The sequence below is a fragment of the Electrophorus electricus genome, chromosome 21 (genome assembly GCF_041902795.1).
Source record: "Electrophorus electricus isolate QZ-2024a chromosome 21, ASM4190279v1, whole genome shotgun sequence".
Lineage (NCBI taxonomy): Eukaryota > Metazoa > Chordata > Actinopteri > Gymnotiformes > Gymnotidae > Electrophorus > Electrophorus electricus.
In genome coordinates, this window is record NC_137517.1 from 16,880,334 (window position 1) to 16,898,098 (window position 17,765).

At 41.3% G+C, this 17,765-nt stretch overlaps 3 protein-coding genes across 7 annotated transcripts; 1 reads left to right on the plus strand and 2 right to left on the minus strand.

Moving 5' to 3' along the window:
• Positions 1–308: 308 nt before the first annotated feature.
• LOC118240646 (torsin-1A-like) lies at positions 309–5,042 on the minus strand. Of its 3 annotated transcripts, none has more exons than XM_081704663.1 (5): positions 4,440–5,042; positions 3,654–3,919; positions 3,341–3,516; positions 2,523–2,650; positions 309–2,098 (listed from the first exon to the last, which is right to left on the minus strand). In XM_081704663.1, exons 1-5 carry the CDS (start codon positions 4,618–4,620, stop codon positions 1,878–1,880), a joined length of 972 nt encoding a protein of 323 aa, XP_081560789.1. In that variant the 5' UTR covers positions 4,621–5,042; the 3' UTR covers positions 309–1,877. The 3 variants fall into 3 exon arrangements, with proteins under 3 accessions (XP_081560789.1, XP_081560791.1, XP_081560790.1); XM_081704665.1 differs by having other exon boundaries at positions 4,694–5,040; XM_081704664.1 differs by lacking the exon at positions 4,440–5,042 and adding an exon at positions 4,178–4,425.
• Positions 5,043–7,139: 2,097 nt separating this feature from the next.
• On the plus strand, positions 7,140–9,849 carry LOC118240645 (ribosome biogenesis protein NSA2 homolog). Its single transcript, XM_035521717.2, has 4 exons — positions 7,140–7,145; positions 7,712–7,891; positions 8,193–8,385; positions 9,319–9,849. Exons 1-4 carry the CDS (start codon positions 7,140–7,142, stop codon positions 9,384–9,386), a joined length of 447 nt encoding a protein of 148 aa, XP_035377610.1. The 3' UTR covers positions 9,387–9,849.
• Positions 9,850–11,197: 1,348 nt separating this feature from the next.
• LOC118240649 (torsin-1A-like) lies at positions 11,198–16,050 on the minus strand. Of its 3 annotated transcripts, none has more exons than XM_081704851.1 (5): positions 15,449–16,050; positions 14,663–14,928; positions 14,350–14,525; positions 13,540–13,667; positions 11,198–13,143 (listed from the first exon to the last, which is right to left on the minus strand). In XM_081704851.1, exons 1-5 carry the CDS (start codon positions 15,621–15,623, stop codon positions 12,923–12,925), a joined length of 966 nt encoding a protein of 321 aa, XP_081560977.1. In that variant the 5' UTR covers positions 15,624–16,050; the 3' UTR covers positions 11,198–12,922. The 3 variants fall into 3 exon arrangements, with proteins under 3 accessions (XP_081560977.1, XP_081560979.1, XP_081560978.1); XM_081704853.1 differs by having other exon boundaries at positions 15,697–16,047; XM_081704852.1 differs by lacking the exon at positions 15,449–16,050 and adding an exon at positions 15,187–15,434.
• Between the last annotated feature and the right edge of the window lie 1,715 nt (positions 16,051–17,765).

The window sequence follows — 17,765 nt, forward strand, 5'->3', positions numbered from 1 at the left end:
TCTCTTCATGCTTCAGTTGACCTCGTCAGTCCAACCCACAGTGCTGCTAATTTGGGCTTTATCAACCGTACACCAAATCCATCTGTTTGGTGTCCAACATTTCCTTTATTAGCTTGGTGTTAGGGCTACTAGGCTAGTGTAGCTAACAAGTAGTGTAAATCATTACAATCAAAACTCCATATACTTCCTTCCATTGATATAAAACTGTAATTAAATTTTTTAATAATTTTGTAAGATACCAGGAACTCAAAGAAAGTGATTCCTGTAACAGGACAGTGCGGGGAGATCAAACAGAGCAATACAGGTAGTAGATTTGCAAATGATGGTGATTTATTTTCCCAAAAGTCCAGTGACAGGCACATGATACCATAAGCAGACAAAGAATAAATAGCATTTCAAAGAAAACTACCAAAGGAAGGAAATAAAATCAGTCAACAACAACAACAACAAAACAAATAAATGCAACTCCATGTGCATTCCAATTGCACCAGTATATCAGCACGTATCTACTGGCTACCTCCACACCTCTGCCTAAGCCCACTTCTTATATATACTGTTCGTCCCATGGACCAGACCATTTCTGGTACTTAAATTATGAAGTTCATAACATTTCCTCCCTATTGTTCAAAATAAAAGCTTATTTAAAACAGTTTCCCATTATCCAAAATGTCCTTATTAAAATAAAAAAACATATCCAAACACAGAGGATTTTGTCCTCCCCTTTTTACTTGGAAAATCCCCTCATCACCCTTACGACAGCTGGATAAAACAGGTAGTTGTACTCTTTGGACTCAAACTCCCTTTACCTTATTACAATAAACATATATACACACATATTCATTAATTTAGCAATTCCCTCTATAGATGGCCACCCTGAAAAATGTAAGACAACTACATGTACTGGCTGCATTATCACTGTGCTGTTTGTCAGCATGGAACGAGCGTGAGTCCTGTTACATGTCCATTACAGCTAAGATTATAGCTTTCACCTCTTCTGTGTAGTTGTGCATTTTTACAGAAAATCATACAAAGTCAGATTGTGTCCTAAACCACAATGTTAAGTCTGTGTAACATTACTTAACAGGACACATCAGATTTGGGAGAATTGCTTAGATTAACCTCATAAATCCAGTCCCAAACAAATTGGACAGTAAACGTGGCTTCACTAATCCACAAAAAGAAAATTGTGCAAATTGGATTTTTTTTTTTTTTTTTTTTTTTTTGCGAACCATTCCTTTAAAAAGGTTGGCACTTAAATTTACAGGAAGACCATAAATGTTTTTGGGATTAAATGGACACTTGACTTAAATGCTTGGAGTTGCCCATATAAATCAGTGTTTAGTACGAGTAGTGTGAGTCCACCCTAAATAATTTAAAATCATTTTCATAAAACCAGTTTTTGACAACTTTCATAAAAGAAAAATGATCATTACAAACTGCAGTGATTTGAGCATCACCTCTGCATGGGAAAATGCCATGCAGGCAACTTTTACTAGATTCTTTTGCAGTGCTACCAGAAAACAAATGTCAGTGAGTTTCCATCATTTGGTCCATGGTTGATCTTCATTTAATGATCATTGGTTGAAATCACATAACAATGTATCTGCTGAGGTGATGACTCAGAACCCTGGTTCATAAAATTATATAAAGATTTATAAAAAGTAAAGATCCTCCTTAAAAACAAGGAGTTAGGCACGCCCAGTGAATCCACTTTTAAAAGAGAAGGCTCGTTGTGCCCTTTCACCTGATTTGAAAGCTATTCCTGCCACTCCATATAAACACAAGTGACTCCGTCAAAATAGTCCACAACCCCTCGAGGACAGCAGTAGTGTTAGAAGTATATTTGGGGGCTGCATTTTAGGGGAAAGTGGCGCATCTCAGTCGATGTAGAAGTCCAGCCGGATGGAGATCACCTTGCAGCCGTGCAGGGAGAAGACACGCTCGTCCTTGGGGAAGTAGTTCATGTCCCGCGCCATGTGGTCCACCACGGCAGCGTCGGGGGTGAGGCCTTTGGCAGCCATCTCTGCCATGCCACACTGAACCACGTGCTTGAAGTCCAGCGGCAGGAAAGGCACAAAGAAGTCCACCAAGTTCTTATCTATTAAATTGGAGTGCCAGAGACCACATAGATAGATAGATAGATAGATAGATAGATAGATAGATAGATAGATAGATAGATAGATAGATAGATAGATAGATAGATAGATAGATAGATAGATAGATAGATAGATAGATAGATAGATGAGCAATAAATGGAGAAAAATGGCTTAATAGAAGGGGAAAGGAAAGAGTGTAAGACGCTTATAGATTCACATGCATCGTACACTTCTATTGTGATACAGTTTTAACTTTGAACTCTTTCACATTATACACAAAGTACACCCAGAGAATTTCCACAGTCAACATCACAGGAATTTCTCTCATAAGACAAGTTCCTTTGGAGATGGAGAAGGGGCTGATGACCGTTACACACGCCTGCTACTCACTGTCCTTACTGACCATTACATGTGCCTGATACTCACTGTTCTTGTTGTTGAAGACAGACAGGGACAGAGCCATCTCCAGATCCTTCAGCTCGATCTCCTCTCGTTCTCTTCCCGACGTCCAGAAATCCAGAGCCACATGCACAATCTCCTCAGCTCCGGCATTACTATGGTGAAACACGCACGAACACACAGAGTAAGAGACTGAGACACACTACCAGTGTGTTGGTGATTTGTAAGGCTGATGACCTCATCCCTAGTTCAGTAGAAAGGTGATACCCAAATATATGCTAAATTTACAGCATTTAGCCAACATTTTTTCCCAAATGAACACAGTTTGAGCAACTGAGGGTTAAGGACCTTGCTCTGGGGCCCAATGGTGACAACTTGGTTGGGCTTGGACCGGCAACCTTCTGATCGCTAGTCAAGTACCGTAACCACTGAGCTATCACTGCCCCCCTAAACATTCATTCCATGGGATTCTACAGTTCCAAGAGTGTAGATCGATACCTTTGAGAGTGTGTGTGTGTGTGTGTGTGTGTGTGTGTGTGTGTGTGTATAAAGGGGTGGGACTTTAAATGGGAATGCTGAACATGAGGGACCACTCAGTTATAAACAGATATGCTGTACAGATTAGCATGAGGAACAGGTTAGGAAACACCTGATCATACAACTGCACATGTGAAACCCTCTTATCCTTCTAAATGCCAATATAAAATATTCAAGATTTTTCTGAAAAACAAACAACATGCAAATGACAGTACAGCATACCACTAATCTCAATGTCAACACAGGTCTGGAATGTTTCCTAATTTAACCTACCCTGCATTAATGTATTTCCCAGTGACACTACACACCTGAGGAAGATGAAGATGGCCTGTCTGTAGGACACTCCGTCCAGTCTCTCATAGAAGTCCAGATATGGTTTTATGCCATCAATCAGGCCGGGGTGCATCTTATCCATCTCATCAAATATGAACATGGAACGTGGGCAATTTGTCACATTGCCTTTTATCCATTGCTGCAATTGTGCCTGAGAAAGACAGCGCACGTAGACAGGGGCATTAGCATCTGCACTCACAGAAAGCAGAACAGTTATGAGTTTTATGTGTGGCAATGAATTCTTTTTGACAAAGCAGTTTGAGGATTAACTTTGATGGCACCGCCTACCTTGTATGTTTCTAAATGCACCTTATGGGGAGAGTGTGCCGTAGCTGTGAAGAGATGCACGAACCCACTGGCCATTCCTTTCTGGTAAATATTCTCCGCAATCAGTTGACTCACAAAGTTTTTCCCCGTGCCAGTCCAGCCGTGCAGGGATAGAACTAGCGGTTTCTTGGGGTTCTCGCTGTTCATAAACCCAGTCACTGCTTTGAGGATGACCCGCGAAGCCACGTGCTGGCCGAACAGCTTTTCCTCCAGGTCCTCCTGGAGACCTGCAAGAGAAGCAGAGAATTACTGCACAAACAGGTCGCGTGGGACAAGCACATAGAATTTCTGCACAAACAAGTCGCGCTGAAGACAATAAATGGATAAGACAGAAAACTGATTTTAGGGCACCAATGATTCGCTGGAAATCTTGAGATTGTCATGCGAGGCGCTAAATTGTTCGCATTTTGTTATGAACGGTGTAATAATGCATATTCACATACACATAACAAGAGGCCTTAATAACAGGCAAATCCACCTAATACCTTCGCTTTCACAAAATGTATCCTTAAAAGGCGAAGCAGCAGCTACAAATAAAGCAGTGATGAACCGAAACCTCTACAATGCTGTTTAGTTTAATGGCTGTGCAGCATCGGGAGCGTTAGCTAGCTGAAATCCAGAGGAACCTGAAACGAAAGTAAACTGAGTAGTTCAGGCAAGTGCAGCCACTGGCTCCCAGACGTAAAGCTCACTAATCGACACCAACGTGTTCGCATTCATAATCCCCGACTTGGAGGATTCGCTCACCGGTTGCGTTAAAACCGATCCAGTTGTCATCACACGTTTCAAATAAATAATTGTACAATTTCTTTCCTAAGGCGGATGTGCCAAGTCCGGCAACAATGGTTGTAGAAATTGGTTCAAAAGCATGCACGACAACACTCGATATCAGTATAAAATGGAACAACGCTGAGAACGTTTCTTTCATTTTAAACTTAAGTCACAGGTGTATGTTTACATTTAATGAAACCATATAAACAACAGTGAGTGGCTTCAACTACCGGCACTTCCTGAAGATCTCGCTAGAGAGTGACGCGAGTTTCCTGCGACGCGCAGAAACAAGAACCGGGGTGGGATCAATGTTTCAGAGTTGAACAACAGTTATATGAATTGTTTAAATGTCCAGTTCGTGTGCCCGGAATGCCCAATAAATTCAAGCCACAACATCTCTAAATCCAGAACCTTCATTAGACCATAAATACCCAAATCATGCCATCTAACCCCGATCACTTTAGCCCTAAACATTCTTCAACGCCAGCAGCGCTTAGCTGATCTAACCGCAAGTAAAATGTTCCAACGTTTGGGTAAACATGTAACGTTAAAATACGCAGTGGTTAGCGAAATCTAAAAGGATAAAGGCCGACAGGCTTTCAATACGTAGGCTAGACTACAGTGATCGGGCTACAAAGTTGTTTTTCTTTGATGCATGCATTGGAACATTGTCCTGCATAAAATCATGGTCTTTTTGAAAGATGCAGACTTTTCCCTGTACCACTGCTTTTTAAAAAAAGCCCTCTAAAACTGGCAATAGGTTTGGGAGTTGATTTTGAGTCCATCTTCAACCCGAAAAGGTCCACCTAGTTCATCTTTAATAATACCAGTCCATAGCAATACTCCACCTCCACCTTGCTGGTGTCTGAGTCGAAGTGGAGCTCTGTGCCCATGCAGCTGATCCATCAAGAGTCACTCTTGTCTTATTGGTCCATAAAACCTTTGAAAAATCTGTCTTTAGATATTTCTTGGCCCAGTTTTGACATTTCACCTTATTCGTCTTGTTCACTGGTGGTCAGGTTTAGCCTTCCTTACCATGGCCATGTCTCTGAGTACTGAACAACTTGTATTTTTGGGCACTCCAAGTAGGTTGCAGTTCTGGAATATGATAGCACTGGAGCTTAATGGGTTCATGGTCACTTCACGTTTGATTCTTCTCAAATCTTTGACAGTTAATTTGCATCTTTTTTTCTCAACATGTTTCTTGTGACCCTGTTGACTATTTGCAACAAAGCACTTGATGGTTTTGTGATCATACCACAATATCATAGCAATTTTAAGAGTGCTGCATCCCTCTGAAAGACTTTTTGCAATTAACTTGTTTTTACAACAAACTAGTGACCCACAGTAACACAAGTAGGACGTGTTATAGTGAAACTAGTGACACACACCAACACTCGTAAAAAGTGCTCTACTGAAACTAGTGTGGCTAAACAACCTGACCAAATCAGAGAAATCATATTCCTCAGAAAATCCACAAGGGCAGCCACAGTATTCAATGGAAAGTCCAACACCCCCATCTGTCCTTTGTGGTACATCTACCAGCACATTTACATCTCCTGTTACGACCCCTTTTTGATGAGCTTCTCAGCAGAATTTCCATGAGTATGTGATGACACCAAAAGGACTACCTGCTTTTTTGGTTCCGTTATCAGAAAAATGTAATGTTTCGCCTGAAGCTGTTGTCAAGCAACCATTTCTAATGTTAGTGTATTATGATAGTTTTCTGTAGTTTCTCTATTCATGTACCCCAAGAAACATTAATTTTCAGTCTATGATTTTCAAAGCATGAGCCAGCAAACTGCGCATAAATTAAATCTTTTATTCTACAGCTGCGATTCTTGGTCTCTTCATACTTCAGTTGACCTCGTCAGTCCAACCCACAGTGCTGCTCACACAATTTAATAATTTTTTACTTGCTAGTTTAATTTGGGCTTTATCAACTGTACACCAAATGCACTTGTTTGGTGTCCGATGTTTCCTTCCTTAGCTTGAGGCTGGGGCTACTAGGCTAGTGTAGCTAGCAAGTGGTGTAAATCATTTTAATCAAAACTCCCTATATTTATTTCCATTGATATTATAAAACTGTGATTTCATTTTAAAATAATTTTGTAAGATACCAGGAACTTAATAAAATTGATTCTAGATGTCCATTACTGATATGATTATAGCTTTCACCTCTTCTGTGTAGTTGTGTATTTTTACAGAAAATCATACAAAGTCAGACTGTGTCCTAAATCACAATGTTAAGTCTGTGTGACATTACTTAACAGGACACATCAGATTTGGGAGAATTGCTTAGATTAACTTCATAAATCCAGTCCCAAACAAAGGAAACATTGGATAGTAAACGTGGCCTCACTAATCCATAAACACAAAAAGAAAATTGTTTACATTGGATTTTTTGTGAACCACTCCTTTAAAAAGGTTGGCAGTTACATCTACAGGAAGTCCATAAATGTTTTGGGGATTAAATGGAGATCTGATTTAAATGCTTGGAGTTGCCCATAAATATCAGTGTTTAGTGTGAGTAGATTTCACCAGTCCACCCTAAATGAATCAAAAGCATTTTCATAAAACCTGTTTTTGACAGTTATATATCACTTTCATACAACAAAAAACGATCATTACAAACTCTGCAGTGATTTGAGCATCGTCTCTGCATGGGAAAACGCCATGCAGGCAACTTTTACTAGATTCTTTTGCAGTGCTACCAGAAAACAAAAAGTGATGTAGGTGAGTCTCCATCATTTGGTCCATGGTTGATCTTCATTTAATGATCATTGGTTGGAATCACATGACAACGTATCTGTTGAGGTGATGACTCAGAGCCCTGGTTCATAAAATTATAAAAAGATTTCTAAAAAAATTAAAAAGGTCATCCCAAGTTGGCATGTATATTTGACACTATATGGCATTGTGTTGTATTTTCTATTTAGACACAAATTCTGCTAACACCGATGAAATGTTTAACAGCAGCAACAAAAAGACAATCTGGTCATCATCTCTGCATGACCATTCATTTCTCAAGGTCATTAAAAATAACTAATGTATTTTTAACTGTTTCACACTACCTGCAATTACTTACTGCACCTGGATCCTCCTTAAAAAGAAGGAGTTAGGCACGCACAGTCCTTCATGAATCCACTTTTAAAAGAGAAGGCTCGTTGTGCCCCTTCACCTGATTTGAAAGCTATTCCTTCCTCTTCATCTAACAATTAGAGTGCTTGCTTTTGATTGGGTATTAGGGGAAGTGGGAGGTGCCCGTACCAAAGGTGCGTGCTCAGGGCGAGACGGAGGTGCTGAAGGTGGTTCGCACGGGGAAGAGGCAGAAGAAGGCCTGGAAGAGGATGGTCACCAAAGTCTGCTTCGTCGGAGATGGCTTCACGCGCAAACCGCCCAAATACGAGCGCTTCATCAGACCCATGGTGAGGCAGAGCATGCTCACGGGATGGGGGGGGGGGAATCTATTCGACTTAAAATGTCTAACACAGCTTCACTTAAACCAGAGTGGTTCCCGCTGAGGAGGGTTTTCTGCTCTAGCGCACATGCTTTTTCTCATCGGCACTCTTCTCCACTTAAAATTGCGTGTGCTGAACTAAGGGGTCAGGGGTTAGGTTTTAGGGGTTAGGGATTTGCGTTTAGGGTTTAGGGTTAACCTGTTCAGCATCTGTAAGGGAGTAGTAGGGATTTAATGTGCTGCTGCTCGCCTCCTCTCTCGGCCTTTAGGGTTTGAGGTTCAAGAAGGCACACGTCACTCACCCTGAGCTGAAGGCCACATTCTGCCTGCCCATTCTGGGCGTGAAAAAGAACCCCTCCTCCCCTCTCTACACCACCCTCGGGGTCATCACCAAGGGAACGGTCATCGAGGTCAACGTCAGCGAGCTTGGCCTGGTCACCCAGGGCGGCAAAGTCATCTGGGGTGAGTGAGTGACTTGTTACGCACACACACGAACACACACACGGGCTCAAATGTTCCTGGTTTTCCATGCTGACTTGGTCAGGTGTGATGACAAAATGGACAGTCAGAGGAGTCAACTGCTGAGTGGATTCGGATTCAGGGACCAGGCTTGACTTCTGAAGGTCTCTGAGCGAAGGAGCAGTAATGCAGTCTCTGCAGAGTTTAGTTCCAGCCCTGATCTGAGCTAAATGTTTAGTCCTGTCAGAAGACCATGTTGATCTGGATGAACCCCAAGGGAAGGGCTAGTAATGTTGTTGAGTGCTACCCAGAAGTAGAAGGGTGTAGCAAAAACTACAAAGTAAAGTAGTAATTGTGTCAAAAGTCTCATATGCAAAGTATGTTTCGTCTGATTGGCTGGAGTGTTGAGGATCACCTGAGCTTTTCATTGAACTTTTTTTCACTGAGATGATGTCAGTCCAGGGGCAGTGTCCTGTGATGTTGCATTGAGAGTTACTGATGGTGTAGATCAGAGGTGTTCAATAGCTCCCCGTCCTCAAGGTCCAGGACCTATAGGGTTTCCACCCTCCCTAGGAGTCAGTGTTTCAACAAAGTGCCCAAACACATACGTTGATCAATTACAAGGGATTACAGAATCCAGGACTGAATTTGGATTTGAGGTCCGCGTTTGAATACCACTGGAATTAAAATATTAAAAAACTAGTTTGGCTCAAAAAAGTAAATCTGGCTAACCATGGGCATCAGTCAGCTGGATTTCAGTCGTCTGGGTGTCAGTGCCGGATGTCAGCGGGGCTTCATGTTTGGACTGACATAAAACAAGTAACAACCTAAATAGTACAGCAAATATGTTTTTAAAAAAAACAATGAAAAAGTATTCAGAAAGACATACAGAGTGTGTGCTGGTAACATGCTGGTGTACCTTTGTGCCTGTTCCAGGGAAATACGCCCAGGTGACAAACAACCCGGAGAACGATGGCTGTATTAACGCAGTGCTGCTGGTATAACAGAACTCTGCACCACCTAATGTACTGATCACAGCCTTGGGCCAGACCACACAGAATATCGGCATTCCCATCCAGCATACGGAAGCCCTGCACTCCTGGACCTGAGTTGGGATACTTTGGAACTTGGGATTTTGTGTGTGTGTGTGTGTGTGTGTGTGTGTGTGTGTGTGTGTGTTGGATGGATGGATGGATGGATGGATGGATAACACGTGCGTGGGTGGATGGATGAATGGATGGATAACACAAACGTTATCAGTGTTTTAGAGCTGTGGGTCCTGAAACACACTGTTTAGTGTTTCTCCTGCAGTGGCTGCCTGGTTCAGCCTGCCGTCTGTCTGAAGCAGGGCAGACACTAAACCCTGCAGGACGGGCCTGAGAGACCCTGGGCTTTACACCGGTGTGTGCGCGCGCGTCAGTTTAAAACAGCAGCGGGTTCAATAAAACACGTTTTCACCGGGTGGGATTCATGCGTCTGTCCAGTTTCAGCCTGCTGCTTTCTGCCGGGAATCCAGAACTAACGACACATTTAAGCAGGAGTTGGGGATGTACATTAAGATTTTTATACAATCATTAAAAATAATAAGCCCAAATTTGACGAGGTAATTCACTAAAGCCAATATGAGTGGCTGAGACATAGCAAGTAATTACGATGTAGAGAATTTACGATGTTATAATTTAATATTATAATATTCGTTTAATGTTTTCAAGGTTTCATTAATGATCACTTATGAAACAATGTAATATGAAAACAGCAATATAATAAATATAAAAGCCTTTAGATCTTTAGGTTGAATCTTCGTTCATAAATCTTAAATACATAAAATAAACACCAAGTTGATTATTTTCCACTGGCAAAGATATTAAAGGATGTTGGTGCTGGACGTCAGTGCTGCCTGTCAGTCGTATGTGTCAGTGCTGGACGTCAGTGCTGCCTGTCAGTCGTCTGTGCTGCCTGTCAGTCGTATGCATCAGTGCTGCCCGTCAGTCGTCTGGACGTCAGTGCTGCCCGTCAGTCGTCTGGGCATCGGTGGGGCTTCTTTCATCGCTGCCCATTTTTGGGCCTTTGATGTTTTCACTCCCTTTAATTTGTGTAACAACCCAAATAATCCAGCAAAGATGTAAAACGAAAGAATGAAAAAGTATAAATATCACCCAGCAAATGGTGAAAATAAAAATAAAAGGCTGAGAAGTAGAGAGAAAACAATTATGCATGGTTAGCGAGAGCTGGCAACCGTGCTCTGTAAAGTTCTGACCGCATGGAATCTTCAATAAATCTCCATTTAAGGCCAATACATGTTATGTAGTATAAGTGGAGCTGGGCAGAGGATTTAGGTGGCTGGACTGTAACCTTCACATATTTAGTGGAGGTAAGAAAATGAACACACATTTGGGATTAAATGACACATCATGAGTTACATAAGTGAAACTAGTGACCCACACCAACACAAGTAGGATGTGTTATAGTGAAACTGGTGACCCACACCAACACTAGTAGGATGTGTTATAGTGAAACTAGTGACCCACACCAACACTAGTAGGATGTGTTATAGTGAAACTAGTGATCCTCATCGATCACTGATTTTCAAAGCACGAGCCAACAAACTGTTATTCTACAGCTGCGATTCTTGGTCTCTTCTCTTGGTCTCTTCATGCTTCAGTTGACCTCGTCAGTCCAACCCACAGTGCTGCTAATTTGGGCTTTATCAACCGTACACCAAATCCATCTGTTTGGTGTCCAACATTTCCTTTATTAGCTTGGTGCTAGGGCTACTAGGCTAGTGTAGCTAACAAGTAGTGTAAATCATTACAATCAAAACTCCATATACTTCCTTCCATTGATATAAAACTGTAATTAAATTTTTTAATAATTTTGTAAGATACCAGGAACTCAAAGAAAGTGATTCCTGTAACAGGACAGTGCGGGGAGATCAAACAGAGCAATACAGGTAGTAGATTTGCAAATGATGGTGATTTATTTTATGGTGATTTATTTTCCCAAAAGTCCAGTGACAGGCACATGATACCATAAGCAGACAAAGAATAAATAGCATTTCAAAGAAAACTACCAAAGGAAGGAAATAAAATCAGTCAACAACAACAACAACAAAACAAATAAATGTAACTCCATGTGCATTCCAATTGCACCAGTATATCAGCACGTATCTACTGGCTACCTCCACACCTCTGCCTAAACCCACTTCTTATATATACTGTTCGTCCCATGGACCAGACCATTTCTGGTACTTAAATTATGAAGTTCATAACATTTCCTCCCTATTGTTCAAAATAAAAGCTTATTTAAAACAGTTTCCCATTATCCAAAATGTCCTTATTAAAATAAAAAAACATATCCAAACACAGAGGATTTTGTCCTCCCCTTTTTACTTGGAAAATCCCCTCATCACCCTTACGACAGCTGGATAAAACAGGTAGTTGTACTCTTTGGACTCAAACTCCCTTTACCTTATTACAATAAACATATATACACACATATTCATTAATTTAGCAATTCCCTCTATAGATGGCCACCCTGAAAAATGTAAGACAACTACATGTACTGGCTGCATTATCACTGTGCTGTTTGTCAGCATGGAACGAGCGTGAGTCCTGTTACATGTCCATTACAGCTAAGATTATAGCTTTCACCTCTTCTGTGTAGTTGTGCATTTTTACAGAAAATCATACAAAGTCAGATTGTGTCCTAAACCACAATGTTAAGTCTGTGTAACATTACTTAACAGGACACATCAGATTTGGGAGAATTGCTTAGATTAACCTCATAAATCCAGTCCCAAACAAATTGACAGTAAACGTGGCTTCACTAATCCACAAAAAGAAAATTGTGCAAATTGGATTTTTTTTTTATTTTATTTTTTTTTTTTGCGAACCATTCCTTTAAAAAGGTTGGCACTTAAATTTACAGGAAGACCATAAATGTTTTTGGGATTAAATGGACACTTGACTTAAATGCTTGGAGTTGCCCATATAAATCAGTGTTTAGTACGAGTAGTGTGAGTCCACCCTAAATAATTTAAAATCATTTTCATAAAACCAGTTTTTGACAACTTTCATAAAAGAAAAATGATCATTACAAACTGCAGTGATTTGAGCATCACCTCTGCATGGGAAAATGCCATGCAGGCAACTTTTACTAGATTCTTTTGCAGTGCTACCAGAAAACAAATGTCAGTGAGTTTCCATCATTTGGTCCATGGTTGATCTTCATTTAATGATCATTGGTTGGAATCACATAACAATGTATCTGCTGAGGTGATGACTCAGAACCCTGGTTCATAAAATTATATAAAGATTTATAAAAAGTAAAGATCCTCCTTAAAAACAAGGAGTTAGGCACGCCCAGTGAATCCACTTTTAAAAGAGAAGGCTCGTTGTGCCCTTTCACCTGATTTGAAAGCTATTCCTGCCACTCCATATAAACACAAGTGACTCCGTCAAAATAGTCCACAACCCCTCGAGGACAGCAGTAGTGTTAGAAGTATATTTGGGGGCTGCATTTTAGGGGAAAGTGGCGCATCTCAGTCGATGTAGAAGTCCAGCCGGATGGAGATCACCTTGCAGCCGTGCAGGGAGAAGACACGCTCGTCCTTGGGGAAGTAGTTCATGTCCCGCGCCATGTGGTCCACCACGGCAGCGTCGGGGGTGAGGCCTTTGGCAGCCATCTCTGCCATGCCACACTGAACCACGTGCTTGAACTCCAGCGGCAGGAAAGGCACAAAGAAGTCCACCAAGTTCTTATCTATTAAATTGGAGTGCCAGAGACCACATAGATAGATAGATAGATAGATAGATAGATAGATAGATAGATAGATAGATAGATAGATAGATAGATAGATAGATAGATAGATAGATAGATGAGCAATAAATGGAGAAAAATGGCTTAATAGAAGGGGAAAGGAAAGAGTGTAAGACGCTTATAGATTCACATGCATCGTACACTTCTATTGTGATACAGTTTTAACTTTGAACTCTTTCACATTATACACAAAGTACACCCAGAGAATTTCCACAGTCAACATCACAGGAATTTCTCTCATAAGACAAGTTCCTTTGGAGATGGAGAAGGGGCTGATGACCGTTACACACGCCTGCTACTCACTGTCCTTACTGACCATTACATGTGCCTGATACTCACTGTTCTTGTTGTTGAAGACAGACAGGGACCGAGCCATCTCCAGATCCTTCAGCACGATCTCCTCTCGTTCTCTTCCCGACGTCCAGAAATCCAGAGCCACATGCACAATCTCCTCAGCTCCGGCATTACTATGGTGAAACACGCACGAACACACAGAGTAAGAGACTGAGACACACTACCAGTGTGTTGGTGATTTGTAAGGCTGATGACCTCATCCCTAGTTCAGTAGAAAGGTGATACCCAAATATATGCTAAATTTACAGCATTTAGCCAACATTTTTTCCCAAATGAACACAGTTTGAGCAACTGAGGGTTAAGGACCTTGCTCTGGGGCCCAATGGTGACAACTTGGTTGGGCTTGGACCGGCAACCTTCTGATCGCTAGTCAAGTACCGTAACCACTGAGCTATCACTGCCCCCCTAAACATTCATTCCATGGGGTTCTACAGTTCCAAGAGTGTAAATCGATACCTTTGAGAGTGTGTGTGTGTGTGTGTGTGTGTGTGTGTGTATAAAGGGGTGGGACTTTAAATGGAAATGCTGAACATGAGGGACCACTCAGTTATAAACAGATATGCTGTACAGATTAGCATGAGGAACAGGTTAGGAAACACCTGATCATACAACTGCACATGTGAAACCCTCTTATCCTTCTAAATGCCAATATAAAATATTCAAGATTTTTCTGAAAAACAAACAACATGCAAATGACAGTACAGCATACCACTAATCTCAATGTCAACACAGGTCTGGAATGTTTCCTAATTTAACCTACCCTGCATTAATGTATTTCCCAGTGACACTACACACCTGAGGAAGATGAAGATGGCCTGTCTGTAGGACACTCCGTCCAGTCTCTCATAGAAGTCCAGATATGGTTTTATGCCATCAATCAGGCCGGGGTGCATCTTATCCATCTCATCAAATATGAACATGGAACGTGGGCAATTTGTCACATTGCCTTTTATCCATTGCTGCAATTGTGCCTGAGAAAGACAGCGCACGTAGACAGGGGCATTAGCATCTGCACTCACAGAAAGCAGAACAGTTATGAGTTTTATGTGTGGCAATGAATTCTTTTTGACAAAGCAGTTTGAGGATTAACTTTGATGGCACCGCCTACCTTGTATGTTTCTAAATGCATCTTATGGGGAGAGTGTGCCGTAGCTGTGAAGAGATGCACGAACCCACTGGCCATTCCTTTCTGGTAAATATTCTCCGCAATCAGTTGACTCACAAAGTTTTTCCCCGTGCCAGTCCAGCCGTGCAGGGATAGAACTAGCGGTTTCTTGGGGTTCTCGCTGTTCATAAACCCAGTCACTGCTTTGAGGATGACCCGCGAAGCCACGTGCTGGCCGAACAGCTTTTCCTCCAGGTCCTCCTGGAGACCTGCAAGAGAAGCAGAGAATTACTGCACAAACAGGTCGCGTGGGACAAGCACATAAAATTTCTGCACAAACAAGTCGCGCTGAAGACAATAAATGGATAAGACAGAAAACTGATTTTAGGGCACCAATGATTCGCTGGAAATCTTGAGATTGTCATGCGAGGCGCTAAATTGTTCGCATTTTGTTATGAACGGTGTAATAATGCATATTCACATACACATAACAAGAGGCCTTAATAACAGGCAAATCCACCTAATACCTTCGCTTTCACAAAATGTATCCTTAAAAGGCGAAGCAGCAGCTACAAATAAAGCAGTGATGAACCGAAACCTCTACAATGCTGTTTAGTTTAATGGCTGTGCAGCATCGGGAGCGTTAGCTAGCTGAAATCCAGAGGAACCTGAAACGAAAGTAAACTGAGTAGTTCAGGCAAGTGCAGCCACTGGCTCCCAGACGTAAAGCTCACTAATCGACACCAACGTGTTCGCATTCATAATCCCCGACTTGGAGGATTCGCTCACCGGTTGCGTTAAAACCGATCCAGTTGTCATCACACGTTTCAAATAAATAATTGTACAATTTCTTTCCTAAGGTGCCAAGTCCGGCAACAATGGTTGTAGAAATTGGTTCAAAAGCATGCACGACAACACTCGATATCAGTATAAAATGGAACAACGCTGAGAACGTTTCTTTCATTTTAAACTTAAGTCACAGGTGTATGTTTACATTTAATGAAACCATATAAACAACAGTGAGTGGCTTCAACTACCGGCACTTCCTGAAGATCTCGCTAGAGAGTGACGCGAGTTTCCTGCGACGCGCAGAAACAAGAACCGGGGTGGGATCAATGTTTCAGAGTTGAACAACAGTTATATGAATTGTTTAAATGTCCAGTTCGTGTGCCCGGAATGCCCAATAAATTCAAGCCACAACATCTCTAAATCCAGAACCTTCATTAGACCATAAATACCCAAATCATGCCATCTAACCCCGATCACTTTAGCCCTAAACATTCTTCAACGCCAGCAGCGCTTAGCTGATCTAACCGCAAGTAAAATGTTCCAACGTTTGGGTAAACATGTAACGTTAAAATACGCAGTGGTTAGCGAAATCTAAAAGGATAAAGGCCGACAGGCTTTCAATACGTAGGCTAGACTACAGTGATCGGGCTACAAAGTTGTTTTTCTTTGATGCATGCATTGGAACATTGTCCTGCATAAAATCATGGTCTTTTTGAAAGATGCAGACTTTTCCCTGTACCACTGCTTTTTAAAAAAAGCCCTCTAAAACTGGCAATAGGTTTGGGAGTTGATTTTGAGTCCATCTTCAACCCGAAAAGGTCCACCTAGTTCATCTTTAATAATACCAGTCCATAGCAATACTCCACCTCCACCTTGCTGGTGTCTGAGTCGAAGTGGAGCTCTGTGCCCATGCAGCTGATCCATCAAGAGTCACTCTTGTCTTATTGGTCCATAAAACCTTTGAAAAATCTGTCTTTAGATATTTCTTGGCCCAGTTTTGACATTTCACCTTATTCGTCTTGTTCACTGGTGGTCAGGTTTAGCCTTCCTTACCATGGCCATGTCTCTGAGTACTGAACAACTTGTATTTTTGGGCACTCCAAGTAGGTTGCAGTTCTGGAATATGATAGCACTGGAGCTTAATGGGTTCATGGTCACTTCACGTTTGATTCTTCTCAAATCTTTGACAGTTAATTTGCATCTTTTTTTCTCAACATGTTTCTTGTGACCCTGTTGACTATTTGCAACAAAGCACTTGATGGTTTTGTGATCATACCACAATATCATAGCAATTTTAAGAGTGCTGCATCCCTCTGAAAGACTTTTTGCAATTAACTTGTTTTTACAACAAACTAGTGACCCACAGTAACACAAGTAGGACGTGTTATAGTGAAACTAGTGACACACACCAACACTCGTAAAAAGTGCTCTACTGAAACTAGTGTGGCTAAACAACCTGACCAAATCAGAGAAATCATATTCCTCAGAAAATCCACAAGGGCAGCCACAGTATTCAATGGAAAGTCCAACACCCCCATCTGTCCTTTGTGGTACATCTACCAGCACATTTACATCTCCTGTTACGACCCCTTTTTGATGAGCTTCTCAGCAGAATTTCCATGAGTATGTGATGACACCAAAAGGACTACCTGCTTTTTTGGTTCCGTTATCAGAAAAATGTAATGTTTCGCCTGAAGCTGTTGTCAAGCAACCATTTCTAATGTTAGTGTATTATGATAGTTTTCTGTAGTTTCTCTATTCATGTACCCCAAGAAACATTAATTTTCAGTCTATGATTTTCAAAGCATGAGCCAGCAAACTGCGCATAAATTAAATCTTTTATTCTACAGCTGCGATTCTTGGTCTCTTCATACTTCAGTTGACCTCGTCAGTCCAACCCACAGTGCTGCTCACACAATTTAATAATTTTTTACTTGCTAGTTTAATTTGGGCTTTATCAACTGTACACCAAATGCACTTGTTTGGTGTCCGATGTTTCCTTCCTTAGCTTGAGGCTGGGGCTACTAGGCTAGTGTAGCTAGCAAGTGGTGTAAATCATTTTAATCAAAACTCCCTATATTTATTTCCATTGATATTATAAAACTGTGATTTCATTTTAAAATAATTTTGTAAGATACCAGGAACTTAATAAAATTGATTCTAGATGTCCATTACTGATATGATTATAGCTTTCACCTCTTCTGTGTAGTTGTGTATTTTTACAGAAAATCATACAAAGTCAGACTGTGTCCTAAATCACAATGTTAAGTCTGTGTGACATTACTTAACAGGACACATCAGATTTGGGAGAATTGCT